Raw genomic sequence first — 19,135 nt, forward strand, 5'->3', positions numbered from 1 at the left:
GCTCAAATTTAAGATAAGACTGCCCAACTCTGATCAAATCATTATTCTCATCTTCTTCAATGTAAATGTGCTTATGTCTTCTTTTAATAATAATAGAGTAAAATAATACATGTAATAATAATAATAATAATACAGGAAAATAATACAAGTAATAATAGCGTAAAATAATAAATGTATTAATAATAATAAAAATAGAGTAAAATAAATGTAATAATAGCAACAATAATAGAGAAAAATAATGAATGTAATAATACCAATAATAATAGAGAAAAATAATAAATGTACCATATATTCTCGAGTATAAGCTGACCCAAATATAAGCCAGCCAGGACCCTCACCCGAGTATAAGCCGAGGGGGGCTTTTTAAGTCTTAAAAAAATGGCTGAAAAACTAGGCTTATACTCGAGTATATACAGTAAATTGGCCTATCATCAGGCAAAGTGAGTTGATCACCTCAGCATATTTGGGGAGCAGACCTATTCTGCCCAACTCCCTACTAAGGCTCTTCTGATAAAATATGTGCCACCCTGCCTTCTTGGGAGATGTCTGATATTCAGCAACCACATCAGATACTTTCTGTATCTGGAGCTTGTAAGTAGGGCTGTGTATGGATCTGTTTTGCAAAAGGAGCTTCGGCTGTTTTGGCTAACTGTGATGGCATGGGTGCCGCAATTGACCACGCGACTGCCAAAAATGTTGGTTTACATTTTTTATTCTGGCTACACATGGAGCTCAGAGAGGCAGCCCCCCACCCGCATAGGTTTCCCTGTGAGGCTGTGAGCCCTGCTGCCTGCCTGAACCAGCCAGAAGAAGAAAGCCGTTCACATGCTAGCTAATTCCGTGTTCTATCTTAGTGGCTTTGCTGCTTTTAGGATCACTTTGCTTGCTTTTGGGTTCAATTCCAATCTTTTCCTTTGGCAATTTTATTTATTTTTCTTTAATAGCTTTCACTCCTTCTTTTACTATTTCTCTAGGCAAGTGAGAGTGGTCATGTGTTTGGGGGGCTGTGAAAGGGCATTTGAGGGGTGTTTGTTTAAATCTTGGGATGGTTTACTGAAGGAAGGGGATAGCCTGACTCCCTTGATCCCCCACGGGGAGAATTTAATTCGTCCTCAGATCTAGTTGAAGGATTTTAGGGGAAAGGACCTCAGAAAAAGTGGTTTCTTAAGTCTGATGCTTTAACTCAGATCTAGTTGAAGGATATTAGAGAGAAGGACTCCAGAAAAGTGGTTTCTTAAGTCTGATGCTTTAACTCAGGTCAAGTTGAAGGATATTAGAGAGAAAAAGGTAAGGGTAAAGGTTTTCCCCTGACGTTAAGTCCAGTCGTGACCGACTCTGGGGGTTGAAGGACTCCAGAAAAAGTGGTTTCTTAAGTCTGATGCTTTAACTCGGGTCAAGTTGAAGGATATTAGAGAGAGAAAGGTAAAGGTAAAGGTTTTCCCCTGACATTAAGTCCAGTCGTGACCGACTCTGGGGTTTGAAGGACTCCAGAAAAAGTGGTTTCTTAAGTCTGATGCTTTAACTCAGGTCTAGTTGAAGGATATTAGAGGAAAGGACCCCAGAAAAACTGGTTTCTTAGGTCTGATGTCTTAATCCAGGACTAGTTGAAAGATATTGGGGAAAATAACCCCAGAAAAGGTTTCTTAAGACAGAAAGGGGAGCCTTGGAAGTTCTCACATTGCCACCAATGGGCCGGATCTTCCCTGAGCGAATACTAATCTTTCAGCTGCCGGATCAAAAAACAGAATTTTGCCTGCCTGAATTTGGGAGGCTTCCGAAATTGAACACCTCTACTTGTAAGTGGCTCCAACTGAACTTTTGTCTCAGTCTTTAAAAGGCCATGAGCTGTCCCTATTGGTAAAGCAGGATGGAAAGCCAACCCAAACCAGAATGAAAAAAATGGAGGGTATAGTAATACAAAAAAACAAACCTGAGTGATGACAGAAGATGGGAAGGATGCTTTCTCTAGTCTCCTTAAGCACTTCGCATTACAATCTACTTGCTTTTTAGACCCCTTCTGCATGACTAAAGCCCTCTCCCATGCTGGGTATAATTGTGGCCTTATTTGCATCACAATACTCGTGGAAGGAAGGAGGAATCAAAACTCCTTCCTCTGTAGTGGATAAATACAATCACCCCAGTAAGATAAGGGAAAAAGTTGAAAAAAGAGGGGTGTGTCATTTCCTTATAACTGTGTGCATTTGACTTTCCTAAATCTGCACCAACACATATTTACCAGAAGAACAATTTAGGCTAACCTGTACCCTCTTCTGTCCCATATAGTAGTGTACAACTAGGGTTACCATAATTCCGATTTGCCTAATTTTCCCTGGATTCTAGGTATACCATCCATGTCATCATCTGGCTCAAATCCCAGGCTTTTTAAGGATCCAGTCCTTGTAACTGGTCTTTCGATACCATCGACCATGGTATCCTTCTGGGGAGGCTCTCCGGGATGGGGCTCGGGGGCACGGTCCTGCTGTGGCTCAAGTCCTTCCTGGAGGGCCGTTCCCAGATGGTGAAGCTGGGGGACACCTGCTCGGACCCCTGGCCATTGACCTGTGGGGTTCCGCAGGGGTCTATTTTATCCCCCATGCTATTTAACATCTACATGAAACCGCTGGGAGAGGTCATCCGGAGTTTTGGAGGGCGTTGCCATCTCTACGCAGATGACACGCAAATCCACTATTCCTTTCCACCTGACTCCAAGGAAGCCCCTCGGGTGCTGAACCAGTGCCTGGCCGCTGTGGCGGACTGGATGAGGAGGAACAAGCTGAGGATCAATCCTGACAAGACAGAGGCCCTCCTGGTCAATCGTGCGTCGGATCGGGGTATTGGGTGGCAACCTGTGCTGGACAGGGTTGCACTCCCCCTGAAATCACAGGTCCGCAGTTTGGGGGTCCTCCTGGATTCAGCGTTGACGCTTGAGGCTCAGGTGTCGGCGGTGGCCGGGAGGGCTTTCGCACAACTCAAACTTGTGCGCCAACTGCGACCATACCTCGTGAAGTCTGATTTGACCACGGTGGTCCATGCCCTAGTTACCTCTAGACTGGACTACTGTAATGCACTCTACGTGGGGCTTCCCTTGAAGACTGCCCGGAAATTACAACTGGTCCAACGCTCGGCAGCCAGATTAATAACGGGGGCAAATTACAGGGAGAGATCCACTCCCTTGTTTAAGGAGCTCCACTGGCTGCCGTTCATCTTCCGGTCCCAATTCAAGGTGCAGACCATCATCTATAAAGCCCTGAACGGTTTGGGACCCACCTACCTCCGTGACCGTATCTCCTTCCATAAACCTGCCCGTTCCTTGCGATCATCCGGGGAGGCCCTGTTATCACCATTGCCTATATCCCAGGCTCGCCTTGTAAGTACAAGGGAGAGGGCCTTTTCTGCTGTGGCCCCCCGATTGTGGAACTCACTACCTACTGAAATAAGGCATGCTCCCACTCTGTTAGCTTTTAGGAGAGAATTGAAAACATGGCTCTTCCGTTGCGCTTTCGGTGAGTAATTTCTGTCATATATCTCCGTATTACTCCCCTCCGAACATCTATCCTCTAGATTACCCCTTCCAAATGTCCCTGCCCATAGTGGAGTACTTCTCTGTCCCTCTCACTCCGGGTTTTATCTCTGTGTTCAAGCGGCCTGCCCTTGTTTTATTGTTTGTTTTTTGTTGTTTTTTTGGATTTCTTGATGTTCTGTTTATTATTATTTATTGTATTTTAAATGGTGTTATGATATGTTGTTTTTATATTTTATTATGTTGTATTGCTCTGGGCATGGCCCCATGTTAGCCGCCCCGAGTCCCCATTGGGGAGATGGTGGCGGGGTATAAATAAAGTTTTATTATTATTATTATTGTAGGATCCACATTAAGGAGCAAAATGTTGAGGTACATTTCTATGAGCTCATTCTATGAAAAACAAGTCCATCCTTGCCTTTCAAATGTTAAGAGAAAAGAATTTGTGCAAGCAGGTAACACAAGGATCAAATGGTGATAAAGGCAACAGCCGATGACAAAAAGCAAGGGCAGGATGCATAGAACTGGGAGAAGGAAGGAAAGAAGTCTATGGCATGAATGATGGAGTGCAAGAGGTGAATGAGGGACTTGTATAAGGTAAGGTTGACCCATGGTTACAAGGTAAACCTTACAACCAAACAGATATTTGAACTTGGGTCTATTTGTTTCAAGTCCAGCCCTTTAAATATTCATCTGTACTCGTTCTCTCAGACCAGCTGCAACCACAACAAAGTCTTATGGAAGAGGAAACAAAGTGGAAAAGGTTCAACATGTCTGGCATTATACAAAAATGCAATTTGAGGATTTGGATTTGAGGAAGTGGAATATGGCAACTAAGTATAGCAGGCATGATTCATCTTTCCTGTTTTGTTCCTTCTGAGTATTAGTGGATTAAAGTAATTTTCTTAAGTGAAAAACATTAAAGGAGGATTTGAGTATCAATGGAAAGATTAATTCTGTTCGCCCTTACAGGAAGGACTGATGTGTCCCTTTTGCTAAGAAATCATATTAGACGCACAATTTGAAACAGAAAGGTGCTGCTAATAAAGACATGTGGCTGTTCTAAAATAACAGAGACATACGTCAGTTAACAAAATTACTGACAAATCCCTTTTTATAAAGTTTTTTTACAAGGAGTCTTATCTGTAATGTCTAAAGAGACAAAAGTTGCTGAAAGGAAAAATGGAGGTGTGACATCTAAACCTTCATTTCTGGTTGTCACCATCACACGGCAGAAGCACTGCGGCAGGCATATCCTCCTCTTATGTTGCTAAACTTTGATTTCTTATACAATTGATCACACTTTGAAGCATGTCATGATGCTTTTTCTCAACACACAGGCAAGACTTCCATGTAAGTATGTGATATTCTTTATTGGGGCAGTTGTACAGCAGTGGACGTGTCACCCTCTGACAAAGCCCATTGAGTCTGCTTTGTAACATTGAATCTGGTCTCTTTTCCATAAGGTGAGCAGAGCTAGGCTTTACTCAAGACAGTCGACTTCTGTGAAATGCACAAGATTATACATGGCGATCTAAGAAAATAGAATTCTTTAATACAGCCTCTTACACCTGTCTGATACAAACAAGGCAAGGCAAAGAGCTACATTGACTTCTTCAGACCTGAAAATCTACATTTTGTCCTTGTGAGAGTGGCATGGGTACCTTGAAAGAAGACACACCTTTAAATAATGTAAACCTCCCCCCTCCAAACTTTGGAGGAATCACCCCGAGAGAACTACGGTATTTACTATTTTAAGCCCAAAGAATGACACCAATGTGACTGAAAGAAGATTGCTTAATACGCTTGGAACAGAATGTTAATTTTGCTAGGATAAACATATTTGAACTCACAATGGCAAGTAAACATTCTGTGTAAGATGAGTTGAAGCTAGCAGTTCCTCAATAGGACACAAAACAGCAAGGTTTTAAAATGCAAACAGTCCACATACTTATTGAAACCAACTGTGCAGATCAATCCAAGACTGCAATTTATAAAGCAGTTATAATAGTTGCATAGGTTGGGACCTCCTTAATATTTCTATAGAATATTATTTAACATTAGGTGCCCCAGTTACTTTTGCAGACTGTGCTGCTCCCATTTCTTGTGGTTGACTAAAGAAATCTTCCCTTCCATAAAAAGGCATCTACTAGAGCTGCTGGGAAGAAGCGTTTGCAGAATAGACTTCAGGAGTAGCTAAAACATATGTGTATCGAAAAGTGAAGGGTCTATTGCACTTCCCTACCTTGGCAGCATTAATTCTGGAGTGTTTGTTTTTTGGAGTGTTTATTCTTTCCCTTAATGCAGTGGTTCTGAACCTGTAGGTCCCCAGATGTTTTGGCCTTCAACTCCCAGAAATTCTAACAGCTGGTAAACTGGCTGGGATTTGTGGGAGTTGTAGGCCAAAACACCTGGGGACCTACAGGTTCAGAACCAATGTCTTAATGCTTGTAGAACTAGATGAAGGACAAAAGTAACTGAGGAAGTTGGAGAAACATCAGTTCCAATTTTGATTGCTGACTATTGAGAAGATGCTTAGACTTCTATTATAGTGCTTTCTATGCTTTCCCAAAGCAATTGTTTCTGCTCCCATGAATTTTTGGAAATGGGTATTTTAGGTTGTATCACCACAGTCATCTGTGGCTAGATACCTCTTACTAGGGAATTTCTTCCCCAAACTGAGCCACTGGCACCCGGGTCTCCCAGGCAGCATCAAAACCACATTTGGGCCATGAATAAAGAGGAATTAAAAGTCACACGTGCCACTTAATATCACAGTGATTAAAAATCTGTAACAGTACCCATCAGTTATAGCTTTCAGGATACTGACATGCTATAGGTACAGTTGTCACCCCACTGACAAAACAGCAGGGATCTGGTGCAGACTGATTGTTGGCTGTGAGCACATATCAGCTTTGAAACGACACTACAATGAACAATAGGCAGTTTTAACACTGAACGTTTATCTTCCATTAGACTTCAATGGGATCAAAATGGACACAAATGTCCTTAAGCCAGGCCTTACAGCTGCCACTGTAAGTCAGGAAAAACAGACACACAGCATTCACTGCTTAATGCTTTCAAGCCACCAAATAATTAAATCCAAACTTACAGAAGTTCAGTATGTGTTACTTGTGATGACTATTCTTCCTCTTTGGAGAAATCTGACGAGTAAACTCTAACCTTCATTTCAATTTAATATGTCCAAATGAACAAAACAACGCAAAGCTTTGCCAATAGGTACAGTAGGAACTTCCCATTTTAAAAAGACCTATATTGCAACTAGACATTTAATAAATATAAATTGCATATATTGTTCTTTTATAAATAATAATATCCAAAGCATAAAATGCATTCTAGAATGTGGTGGTGCAGAGGAGTTGATGTATTCATCAAGAATAGCGACAGTTCTGAGTCCAAAGCCCCACTAGCTTTCCAAATATGGTTCAGCAGCTATTCCTATTACTACATTCCCAAGCCCGCACCATAGAGGTAGTTCCTTAGAAGCGCAAGTCCTGGCAAAAGTGTTGGGCCTACAATAAAGGCGGGCTCCTGTTCCTCTCTGCACCTATCTGACACTCTGAGACATGTGGAGTGGTGTCAGCATCTCTTCAAAGATGGCCCCTTTTACATTTGATCCTCTCAAATTGGCTTCTTGTAGATCACAACCAGACAAGTCACAGTTCTAAAGAGAGGAGAGAAATTGTTAGCTGAAATTTAACATCTTGGACAGAATTCAATACGGAATTTACATCTTCAAATATGAACCTAAGCCTTGGATAAATAGAACTTAGCACGTTCACAGTTCCCATATTTAGCAAAGGGCTGCTATGGCATTGTTTATAGGGGAATCTACAAAATAACTGGTGAGGAATGGGACACAGGAAATGAATGATGTGCATTAGGATACTCTTGCATCATTGATATTGCCAAAAGAGATCAGGCAATCCCCTACATTATCTAATTTCCGTAAGGAACTGAAGACCTGGTGGTGTCGGCAGGTTTTTGAGTAATTACATTGGACTACCGCCTATTTCTGGGCCTGAATATATTGCACAAGATTTCCCTAGCCTAAAATGATACATTTTAATATATTGGTTTTATGGTTCCCGTCCCCTTGATCTGGTCATGTAAGTGTGATTTATTGTTATAATTGTATTATTTTACTTTGTTTAATAATGCATATTATGTTGTTATGTAATGTTTGTGTTTGCTTTTATGACTGTAAACCGCCCTGAGTCCCATCCGGGAGATAGGGCAGTATATAAATAAAGTTTTATTATTATTATTATTATTATTATTATTATTATTATTATTATTATTCACAAACATTTTGATTTCAGGCTGTTGATCAGAACCTGAAAATAACTCACCTCCAAGTCAGTTCCTGCAAGGGTTGCTCCTCTTAGGTTGCAGTTTTTTAACTTTGCATTTTTCAGAGTTGCAACTCGCAAATTAATTCCAGTCATCTGACTCCCTTCCATATCGACACCTTTCAGGTTGGCACCTAAAGCAGAAAATAAAAATTTAAATCCCTTTTAAAAAGAAACCAGTTTGCTGCCGCGCTAACACTAAGTCAGTCTTGGGTGGAATTCTAAGAAAAGGAAAACAAGATGGAATAGTTTTGGCTTGAATCACTGGACTGCAGTTTTTTTTAAAAAAAGCTTTTCCCAGTATTACGGCTGCTTTGAATATCATTTTGGGTGCAGAATTCAAAACCAAAAATAAAAATAAAAAATCATAGTACATACAACTACACAAAAATGTCATACTAACTCAATAAACTGCTGGTTTTGACTTTAGTAACCCTCCGGGACATTTCAGAATTTGTTTATTATTAAGTATACACAACACAGAAAGAAACAAGACTGTTTAGTTGGGGTATCATTTACCTTCTAGGTTAGCCTTAAGGCCAGAAGGATCCTCAAAGTTGCATCCTTTCAACGATGCTCCCTCAGCATTGGAGCAAAGCATCTTCACCCCTTGGAGGTTGGCAGACTAACAAAGACAGAGTCAAGTTCAGAATGAATGCCGTTATACCAAAATAAATAAAAATAATACCACCGACTCTAGAAATGAATATTTTTTGTCTGAGATAACCTTTGATCATAAAAAGCCTTCAAGGATAGAAATCCTACAGTCTTCAAATGGCAGCTTCTGTCATTGCTGAACTAAAGTTATAAAATATGTTTGCACGTTGCAAATACAGTAGAGTCTCACTTATCCAACACTCACTTATCCAACGTTCTGGATTATCCAACGCATTTTTGTAGTCAATGTTTTCAATATATCATGATATTTTGGTGCGAAATTCATAAATACAGTAATTACTACGTAGCATTACTACGTATTGAACTACTTTTTCTGCCAGATTTGTTGTATAACATGATGTTTTGGTGCTTAATTTGTAAAATCATAACTTAATTTGATGTTTAATAGGCTTCTCATTAATCTCTCCTTATTATCCAACATATTCGCTTATCCAACATTCTGCCGGCCCATTTATGTTGGATAAGTGAGACTCTACTGTAATATGAATGAAACAGAATTGCCCGATTGCTCCCGTTTAGTTCCTCCTGCAAATGACTAAACAAACAACAGATTTTCCACCTTGAGATGTGAAGTAACTTGTCTCTTTCCCAACAAACTTCAGCAACAGCCCCTGATTTGTAATTGCTATTTTAAAGATAAGCTGATTAGTTGATTCAATCGGCATAGTCTGGCATGTGACAATAAGGAAGATTAAGTGCTCAAAAAAGGGAATAAAACCCTTGCTCTTTGTTCTCTTCAAAGTACTCACATCAAGAACTGATCCAGAAAGGTCTGCTCGTTCAAGATTTGCGCAGCAGAGGTTGGCATGGGCCAGGTTGCACCGGCTTAAGTTCGCCATCTTGAAATTGATGTATCTGAGATCTAGTCGAGAGAGATCTGCCCCACTGAAATTTAAACCCTGAAGAAAGGAATAAGATTTTTTGAGTTGGGTTACAGAACAATGTATAGAACACTGGGGGGAAAAACACATGTGTACAATATTCTCTCTGAATACCTGACACCGAAGTTCAGACTTGGTTGAGGTTGCAAGAAGGAACCTGACAAATTCCTTTCGAGAAATAGGAGAATGGTCTTCAGCTGGTTGTGAATTCTAATGGGAAAGTGAAACAGGCAAAAGTGAATCAGCGCAGCTATTTCTATCTTTAGCAATTTGGCTCTGGGGAAAAACTGAACTGATCAATTTCCTAATACCCACAGAAAAAATTGTATTAGCCTAATATTAGTGGTGCGGAGACTCAGTAACATGAACGTCCTTATATAATTTGTATTTTAAGGAAAATAGGCACATTTTGTTATTAGGCTAATTTTATTAAGATTTAGCTTTTGGAACATACGATTTATTATACAGCGTTTGAAAGGAGTTCACAATAAATTAAACAAATGGAGCTAATTTACATATGTTTTAAGTTTTATAATGTATTTTAATGTTGTATTTTTATAGTTTTAATTGATGATATGTACTGTTTTTGTTTTATTATTATGTTCTTGGCATTAAATGTTGCCAACTGTTGTAAGATGCCCTGAGTCCCCCCGAGTGAGAAGGGTGGGGTATAAATGCTGGAAATAAATAAATAATAAATAAACTGCCCAGTTTGACCGGTGTTATCTTTATTATCTTGCCAATTACAAGTTATGTTATTAATAATACCATAGTATGATAGAAATAATATTATAAAAATATAAACAGGAAGAATTCACAGAAAGGTATAAAATGTTCGGGTTGACCTCATTGAAGAAATCAAGTTGACACAAATCTTATAATTACCTTAATGGCTACTTCGACATGTTCAATTAGAGAGTCAATCCCAAAGAATCTGGCTTCTTCTAGAACTCCTAAAAAGCAATCAAAGATAATCAAAATACAGTAATGACTTAAAATAATGACTAGAATCACTAGAAGTAATGGCAGGACAAACCATTTTCTCAGATAAAAAATATTAGCCATTTATCATAGAATCATAGAATCATAGAATAGTAGAGTTGGAAGAGACCACATGGGCCATCTAGTCCAACCCCCTGCTAAGAAGCAGGAAATCGCATTCAAAGCACCCCCGACAGATGGCCATCCAGCCTCTGCTTAAAAGCCTCCAAGGAAGGAGCCTCCACCACAGCCCCGGGGAGAGAGTTCCACTGTCGAACAGCTCTCACAGTGAGGAAGTTCTTCCTGATGTTCAGGTGGAATCTCCTTTCCTGTAGTTTGAAGCCATTGTTCCGTGTCCTAGTCTGCAGGGCAGCAGAAAACAAGCTTGCTCCCTCTTCCCTATGACTTCCCTTCACATATTTGTACATGGCTATCATGTCTCCTCTCAGCCTTCTCTTCTGCAGGCTAAACATGCCCAGCTCTTTAAGCCGCTCCTCATAGGGCTTGTTCTCCAGACCCTTAATCATTTTAGTCGCCCTCCTCTGGACGCTTTCCAGCTTGTCAACATCTCCCTTCAACTGTGGTGCCCAAAATTGGACACAGTATTCCAGGTGTGGTCTGACCAAGGCAGAATAGAGGGGGAGCATAACTTCCCTGGATCTAGACGCTATTCCCCTATTGATGCAGGCCAGAATCCCATTGGCTTTTTTAGCAGCCGCATCACATTGTTGGCTCATGTTTAACTTGTTGTCCACGAGGACTCCAAGGTCTTTTTCGCACACACTGCTGTCAAGCCAGGCGTCCCCCATTCTGTATCTTTGATTTCCATTTTTTCTGCCGAAGTGAAGTATCTTGTATTTGTCCCTGTTGAACTTCATTTTGTTAGTTTTGGCCCATCTCTCTAGTCTGTCAAGATCGTTTTGAATTCTGCTCCTGTCTTCTGGAGTGTTAGCTATCCCTCCCAGTTTTGTGTCGTCTGCAAACTTGATGATCGTGCCTTCTAACCCTTCGTCTAAGTCGTTAATAAAGATGTTGAACAGAACCGGGCCCAGGGCGGAGCCCTGCGGCACTTCAGTTTTTCACTGAATGGGGGCCTGTCCCCTAACCCCAGCAGATCTAGAGGGCTGGCTTTACATAACTACATTTCTTTCAGTGAGTTCATCGTAGTTTAGATGGATACAAATCACCTCACTTCATTCTCACATCAATTCAATTCTTCCAACACTCTGAGCACTACACCTCACTAAATCATCCCATATGTGCAAGCTTCCAAGCCTGACATAGCAGCTACAGAAATTCAGTGTGTTTCCATTTTGCACCCCTCCATGTCACCTCTTGGGGAACACAGATGGTCCTAACCATTTCTAAGAACTTTGTACGAACCACACAATCTCGTAAAGCTGTCAGACATTTGTGGTTTATAATGGATGTAATTGGGGACTGAGGAAAGGAGATTTAGGTCTTGGCTGAGTGGTCCCACAGCTCTCCAATTTAGGGTTGGTGTATTTCCAGTGCAAGTGCTGTTATTTGCCACTGGGGAGATGAAGAGCTGAACAAAATTTAGGAGGACGTGATGTAAAGGTCGTCAATTACAGTTGGCGGACTCTTATGGGCAATCCTTTTTGCCTTTGATGAATGGGGCTGCAAAAGTCCTGGGCCCATTTTAGCCCAGGGAAGTTAGCTCTATTCCATGTCATAATTTCCCACCAGCCATATTACATATAATGTGGGATTTTCCGAACCAGGCCTAATATTTTTTTTTCAAGGAACAAAAATCCTAAATTGAGCAGTAGGAAGAAAAATATGGAAAGAAAATAAAATTATTTTTTATACTGTGTGAGCAAACTGACCCATCGCATTTCTTTTGAATATAACATTTATTGTGGTACATTTATGACTATTATTGTATTTTGGTATTAGGAGTAAACTAAAGGAAATTGTTTTTTAAAGTGTTTGCCTACAATCACTACAGGCATATACATCTAAAGTACGTTTTAGAATAATCATCACAATCGTGCATACCCAGCAAATTGATGCCTTCATTAACAATGAGCTGTCCATGGCGCAAATAGTTCAAAATTGGCTCAAAGTACTCAGGACTACGGTCAACCAGGAAGGCTCCTCTGTGATCCCGTTTGTTTCCCCAGGCATCTGTTTCCAGAAAGAAAGGTCACACAAAAATTAGATGCATTTTTAAAAAAAGAGATGTCATAATGAGGTTTATATACTGTGGTAAGCCAACATTAAGATATCCTAAATTATTTAACGCATACTGAGTGGAATAGGGAAAATTTGAAGCCAAAGATAAATAAAAATGACGCATTAAAGCACAGTTAAACAACTGAAAAGGTAATTTCAATACATACTGACCTTTATCTTTAAACATACGAGACAGCATGCTGTCCGGTTCCTTACTAACTAATGTGCTCCTAGGAAAGAAACACAGAAAAAAGGAGTAAAATGAAGGCCTTGATTTTGTTCTAGAACATGTAATGGCAAGATAGGTACATTATCGTGTCTATTTTTGTTTGCAGACCAGATTTCCCTATTTGTTCTTTTTTTGCATGGTAAAGGTCTAGTGGCAAAAGAATATAAAAGAACAGTATTTTTTTAAAGGAAAGGATGAGAATGAAAGGAGAACGGCTCTGCGTGGTCAGCCTGCATTTTACAGGGACAGTGTGGTTTTCTGGAATTTTAGCAGAGATTCTATATGCTGTTTTAGTGCAAACAACCTTGAAGTACTTTGAAAAATAAAATAATTCTGTTTCACTCAAGTGTAAACTTTAGAACCATGTGCCACATTCTTACCGAGTAGTTGTGAAATACCGCCCCCCAACATTGAGCGTGATCCAATCTGAATGAGAGCCTGTTAATGCTTCTGGAGTGTTTATGTCAGTCTGGAGATCTGCAGACATGTAGATGCAGAAACAGTTTCAAAACCATCATAAATGTTTGGCTACATGTTTCTCATGACAAAAATGAAAATGATCACAACTGAGTCTATTATTGAAATTCATGGGGGGAAAATCTAATATGTTACCATTTAGTTGTATACATTATTGAGTAAATAAATAATACAACAAATAAATTACATTAGAAAACTGTCACCATTATTGAAATTATATACTGTATCATTTTCTACATATTTCTTGGTTTTACATTTCCATTTTCTCACATTTCAATTGTTTATAATCAACATTATGTATTATGTACACATTACGATTAAATATTACTATGTTTCTATTATAAGGTACAGTATTTAATAAAACATGATCGTACTACATGGTGAACTTTATTGTTCCAACTGTCACTGTAAAATAGCCATAATAATAAAGTTAAAGTGTACCTCTTTTCAACTTATGAATATGAAACAAATGTCTCTATGGGCTTACCTATAAAGGGTTCCCCTTCACATACAAAAAGGACATCATCATCTCTGCATTGGAAAGAAAGAGATAATCTGTTTCCATGTACCAAGAATAACAGGTTAGATACTTTCTGTGGAAATTTATTCTTGCAAGTAGAATGAGGAGAAATCCCTGAATGAGTTTGCAATTCAGGTTAGGCAACACTCATATTATTAAACATCAGGTTAGTGTTAAGACTCCAGGCCTTTCCTCAGTTCTACCTGTAGCTAACCAGAACAAGGGAAGAAAATACTGGAAATGTTCAAATTAGATTCAGCTTTTAAGGTACAAAGTGCAAGTTAGGAGGATCAGTTTGAGATATGTTTCCCATTTACCTTCAAAGGTGTAAACAGAATACTTCACAGAACCTGTACAAGAATGCAAATGCAGAATAGACAACCGGCGCTTCCATCATGGGGTTGGAAAATAAAAATAGTTGTTATTTCACATGAAAACACATGAAGCTGTTGTCCCTGCAGATATCAGTTAAACGCATCACTGGGCAATAAATAATGTGCTAGCTATGTCAGTGCTTCCTTTTCATGTCAAGCAACAAGAATTAACATTAATATCAATAATTGCTGCAGTTACTGCAGATGGAGAAGAAATTGGAGCATGGTTTGGTCTTTCTTTCTGAACTGAGCCTCTAACACTTGAAAGCAGCCTGTGGTCATTCACCACCAGCTCACCACAAAGTAACAGTTTATAACCGGTACAAGTTCTCTATTACCCAATCAGAATTTTCACAGTCCCTTTCTAAAGTGGTTTGCCATCTGCTCTTGGTTTGTGCTAATGCTTTGGTTTGCCAACACTCAATTTGGTTCAAACTTACCTAACTAGAGCGATGTCATCAATGAGTCCCCCTCTCCCATTGTAGACGCTTGTTGCTTTTATTCCAAGCTTAGTACTAGCCACAGAAAGCAAGTCTGATAGAGTCCCATAAACAGCCACAACCTATAAAGAGGTTAGTCTTTTAGCTCATTATACATGATTTGTTTTTTCAGGACTTTATCTCAAGTAACTTCATTTCCATAGTTATTTTATCTTCTTTAAACACTTGCTCCCTGTCTATTCTGCCCTTTCCTAAGGACATCACTTTCAAAATATCAATCAAGCTTATCCCTGCGTTATCATAATTTGGGCAGGTGGAGGGGAGATAGCAAGTAGGGTTACTCCACTGCCTTGCTAAAAAACAGACAAAAATTTTGACAGTGATTATGACTCTTGGGAAATTCTCTACAAAAATAAAAGGCCCACCACAGTGATCTAACTTCCCCAGTTATTCCTGCTGAACTGAAGTGTAACACACCCACAACACTGTACTTGAATACAAAGGAGAAAGTTCAATTTGAATTTTTTTCTCATTCCCTTCTGCACCCAAATTATGTAGACTGCAGCAGACTATGGACACCCAATATATTTTAGACAGCTTAATAGGTAGATATTGATGATGCAAATATGACTATCACGCTCAGACACAACAATAGACCAGAAATTCTGAGACCTTTGATTTGTCTTTCTTTATCTTTAGCCTTGGTGGATCACCTACATGGTTTAAACCAGCCAACTCTGAGAATAAGCCTATTTGGTCTGGATGACTTGGGAATATGAACAAAACATCTCCCCAATTGTGTCCACTGCTTTGTACTACTACACATTCCTGCTCTTAGTTTACTATGCATTCCAGTGTGTGTTCTGTTTCCAATCCATTAAAGCACAGACATAAACTGAAGACAGATTCATAAGTCATATAGGAACCTTTATATAAAAATAGCCACTAACCTGCAGGTGCATGCTGTTCCAATGCATCCATTAAAAAAATGCTACTCATCTCCTTTAACTTTTATTATTTATGGCTTCCTAAACTTTATGGACCTGTTCCTAATCAGAGCCCTGACAGCTGTTGTTACTATAAGCAGAAACAGCAAAAGGAAGAGCATCTGTTCACTGAAGCTTCACTCTATAATTTTCTATCCAGCTTCATAGTGAAAATGAATGAAGACCTGCTGGAGTTTTCTGGAAAATGTTGCAATTGAAAGTTTTTTTTAGCCCTGCTCCAACTACAAATATAATTGAAAATAGATTTGATTTTGCATGGCTCTCTTGTCTTCAACAACAGGAACAAAAACAGTGCCTATTCCCAATTTAGTTTTACATACTAGACAGGGAACTCAAAATCAAGGCCTCCTGTTAAACCAGACATAGGCAAACACTAGCCCTCTGCTAGTGTTTTGGACTTCAACTTGCACAATTCCTAACAGCTTACCAATGAGAGTTGAAGTCCAAAACACCTGGAGGGAAGACTGAAGTTGCTCCATGCCTGTGTTAAAACATTAATCACACAAACACAAAAGCTCTGCCTGAACCTGCAAGAAATGTGCTATCTCTCATAGAATCATAGAATAGTAGAGTTGGAAGAGACCTCATGGGCCATTCAGTCCAACCCCCTGCTAAGAAGCAGGAAATCGCATTCAAAGCACCCCCGACAGATGGCCATCCAGCCTCTGCTTAAAAGCCTCCAAAGGAGGAGCCTCCACCACAGTCCGGGGGAGAGAGTTTCACTGCCGAACAGCTCTCACAGTCAGGAAGTTCTTCCTGATGTTCAGGTGGAATCTCCTTTCCTGTAGTTTGAAGCCATTGTTCCATGTCCTAGTCTGCGGGGCAGCAGAAAACAAGCTTGCTCCCTCCTCCCTATGACTTCCCCTCACATATTTATATATGGCTATCATGCCTCCTCTCAGCCTTCTCTTTTGCAGGCTAAACATGCCCAGCTCTTTAAGCCACTCCTCATAGGGCTTGTTCTCCAGACCCTTAATCATTTTAGTCGCCCTCCTCTGGACACTTTCCAGCTTGTCAACATCTCCTTCAACTGCGGTGCCCAAAATTGGACACAGTATTCTCTTTAAAATAGTTTCTGCAGGAGACGTGTGGCTGGAGATGAGGGTAAAGATCACAGATCTTGGAAAACATACTTTTATGAATAACAAAAAAAACCTGATTCTTTATGCAGACTGGGAACTCTGGGAGTTGTAGTTCACATATGGTTTCCCTACATTTGGGCTTTCATCTGCAGCTACATGGAGTATTATTCATTCCCAGGATTCCATGGGATGCATGCATGGCAATTAAAGGCAAATATAATACTATAATTATATAGTATGAAAAGGCTCTGGAGTTTCTAATCCGCCTAACAGAAACTATCACACTTTTTATGTTTCCTTTTTTGAGCAATTCTTATTCAAGTCACACCCAAAAGCCTTGTTTGAAATGGCCAGGGTATTTGACTGTATATGTGTGGGGACAGAATCTCACACTTTTAAGTCATGTCAAACAGTTTGATCAACACAGATGATAAATGCAATGCATGTATCCATTTTTTGTGTGTATGTCTAATAGGAAAAGGCTCATCAGGTTCAAGACTGTAATTTACTGGGAAAGGAACTTAAACCCACTTACTCTGGAAACTTTGCTCAAGTGCCAGCATATGCATGTCTGCCAGGAAATAAATATGCACCACTAAGTTCACTGGACAAGAGTTCTTTCTCCCAACTTGGACTTTCCAGATATATAAACCCCACTTGCCTAATTTCCAACAGACTTCACAACCTCTGAGGATGCCTGCCAAAGATGTGGATGAAACATCAGGAGGGAATGCTTCTGGAACATGGCTATACAACCCAGAAAACTCACAGCAACCCAGTGATTCTGGTCATCAAAGTCTTCAGCAACACATGTATGTTTACTTCTCTTTTAAAAGTGATGTTGTGTAGATTTTAAATGGTATTGTTTTAAAGTGGTGAGCTGCTTTGGCTCTCGATCTTGGGAAAAATAGGGTACAAATAATAATAATAATAATAAACCTTAATACCCACAAACTATATACAGCAGGGGTCCCCAAACTAAGGCCCGAGGTCATTTACCTGGCCCCTGCCCTCAGTTGTATAATATATTGTATATACATATAATATTGATAACAATATTATAATGTAATACAATATAACACTAATAATACCATATAATAATATTAATTATATATTTTACATTACATACAATATTACTAATAATATTACAGTATAGTGGTATAGTTCAATATATAATGCTAATATTGTGCTATGCTAATAATATAACATATTGTATGTACACATAATTTGTAAGCTACACTGAGTCCCTTTGGGGTGAGAAGGGTGTGATACAAATGTAGTAAACAAATGCAGTAAATAATAAATAAATAAATTTTAGACTTAAGCTCACCCAAAGTCTGAAATGACTTGAAGGCACACAACAACAACAACAACAACAACAACAACAACCCTAATTAACTTGACTATCTCATTGGCCAGAAGCAGGACCACACTTCCCATTGAAATCCTGATAAATGTATGTTGGTTAAAATTGTTTTTATTTTTAAATATTGTATTGTTCTTTCATTGTTGTTGTTGTTTTTGCACTACAAATAAGACATATGCAGTGTGCATCGGAATTTGTTTGTATTTTTTTCAAATGATAATCTGGCCCCTCAACAGTCTGAAGGATTGTGGACCGGCCCTCGCCTTAAAAAGTTTGAGGACCCCTGATATACAGTATCTGTGTCCAATGCACTACAGTTATCCAAACTTACTTTTTGTCTGCCTTGGTCTTTCCTCAACTATTTTAGGTTATACGTTCCCTGACTGAGGCAGGATAATAGAGTGGTTATTCTATATTCTATGAAAGTTGAGAGGAAAGGGATTGAGTTCCCCATTGAATGACCTTGCCATTCCTTGAAACCTGGGCCTTCCTCACAAGGCTGTTGTGAAGTAAGGGAGACTCATGGATGCCACATTAGGAGGAAAGTCAGGATTCAAAAGGTCATTAGTAGATAACATTACTAATCAGAGCCATCAAAGTTCTTGTTCAGCTCACCTTCCCATTCCTGGGGCTGCCATTCACAAACAGGGTGACTCTCTTCATCTCTTCTTTCCTTTCAGAGTGACACGCTCTCGCCAGACTGGCTGCAAACCCGGAAACCGAAGTTCTTTCACTGACTCAGCCGATCCACCAATCCGCGGCAAGCCTCATTCTCCTTCGCCCAATAGAAACCGCAATCCACTTTGTAGGCGGGACTTTCACCGTTTCCCTCATCAGGCTTGCCTTGTAACAACTCCAACGGGAGCCTATCAGAGCGCACAGTTTGCCGAGCGAGGGAGGGGCTACTTTGCATAGGAAAGGCGAGCACTGCTTCTGATTGGTCCTAGTTCGTATGACGTAAAATATCAACGGTCGTTTGGTTTGGGGATTTACGATGTTGATCCTTCC

At 39.8% G+C, this 19,135-nt stretch overlaps 1 protein-coding gene across 2 annotated transcripts; it reads right to left on the reverse strand.

The window, feature by feature from the left end:
• Positions 1-4,874: 4,874 nt before the first annotated feature.
• kctd9 (potassium channel tetramerization domain containing 9) lies at positions 4,875-18,895 on the reverse strand. 2 transcript variants are annotated; one of them, XM_062960860.1, is made up of 12 exons: positions 18,743-18,895; positions 14,673-14,794; positions 13,826-13,869; positions 13,242-13,338; positions 12,804-12,862; positions 12,456-12,584; positions 10,338-10,405; positions 9,567-9,662; positions 9,321-9,470; positions 8,413-8,518; positions 7,894-8,027; positions 4,875-7,205 (listed from the first exon to the last, which is right to left on the reverse strand). In XM_062960860.1, exons 1-12 carry the CDS (start codon positions 18,788-18,790, stop codon positions 7,089-7,091), a joined length of 1,170 nt encoding a protein of 389 aa, XP_062816930.1. In that variant the 5' UTR covers positions 18,791-18,895; the 3' UTR covers positions 4,875-7,088. The 2 variants fall into 2 exon arrangements, with proteins under 2 accessions (XP_062816930.1, XP_062816931.1); XM_062960861.1 differs by lacking the exon at positions 14,673-14,794 and having other exon boundaries at positions 18,743-18,857.
• Positions 18,896-19,135: the final 240 nt, after the last annotated feature.

Source organism: Anolis carolinensis, unplaced genomic scaffold (assembly GCF_035594765.1).
Source record: "Anolis carolinensis isolate JA03-04 unplaced genomic scaffold, rAnoCar3.1.pri scaffold_8, whole genome shotgun sequence".
NCBI lineage: Eukaryota > Metazoa > Chordata > Lepidosauria > Squamata > Dactyloidae > Anolis > Anolis carolinensis.

Coding starts and splice junctions, on each gene's coding strand:
- kctd9 (XM_062960860.1), bottom strand. CDS start 18,790: ATGAAGAGAGTCACCCTGTTTGTGAATGGCAGCCCCAGGAATGGGAAG. Junction 13,339..13,825: donor TGAAGGGGAACCCTTTATAG/GTAAGCCCATAG, acceptor ACATGTCTGCAG/ATCTCCAGACTGACATAAAC. Junction 10,406..12,455: donor TGAAGGCATCAATTTGCTGG/GTATGCACGATT, acceptor ATTGCTTTTTAG/GAGTTCTAGAAGAAGCCAGA.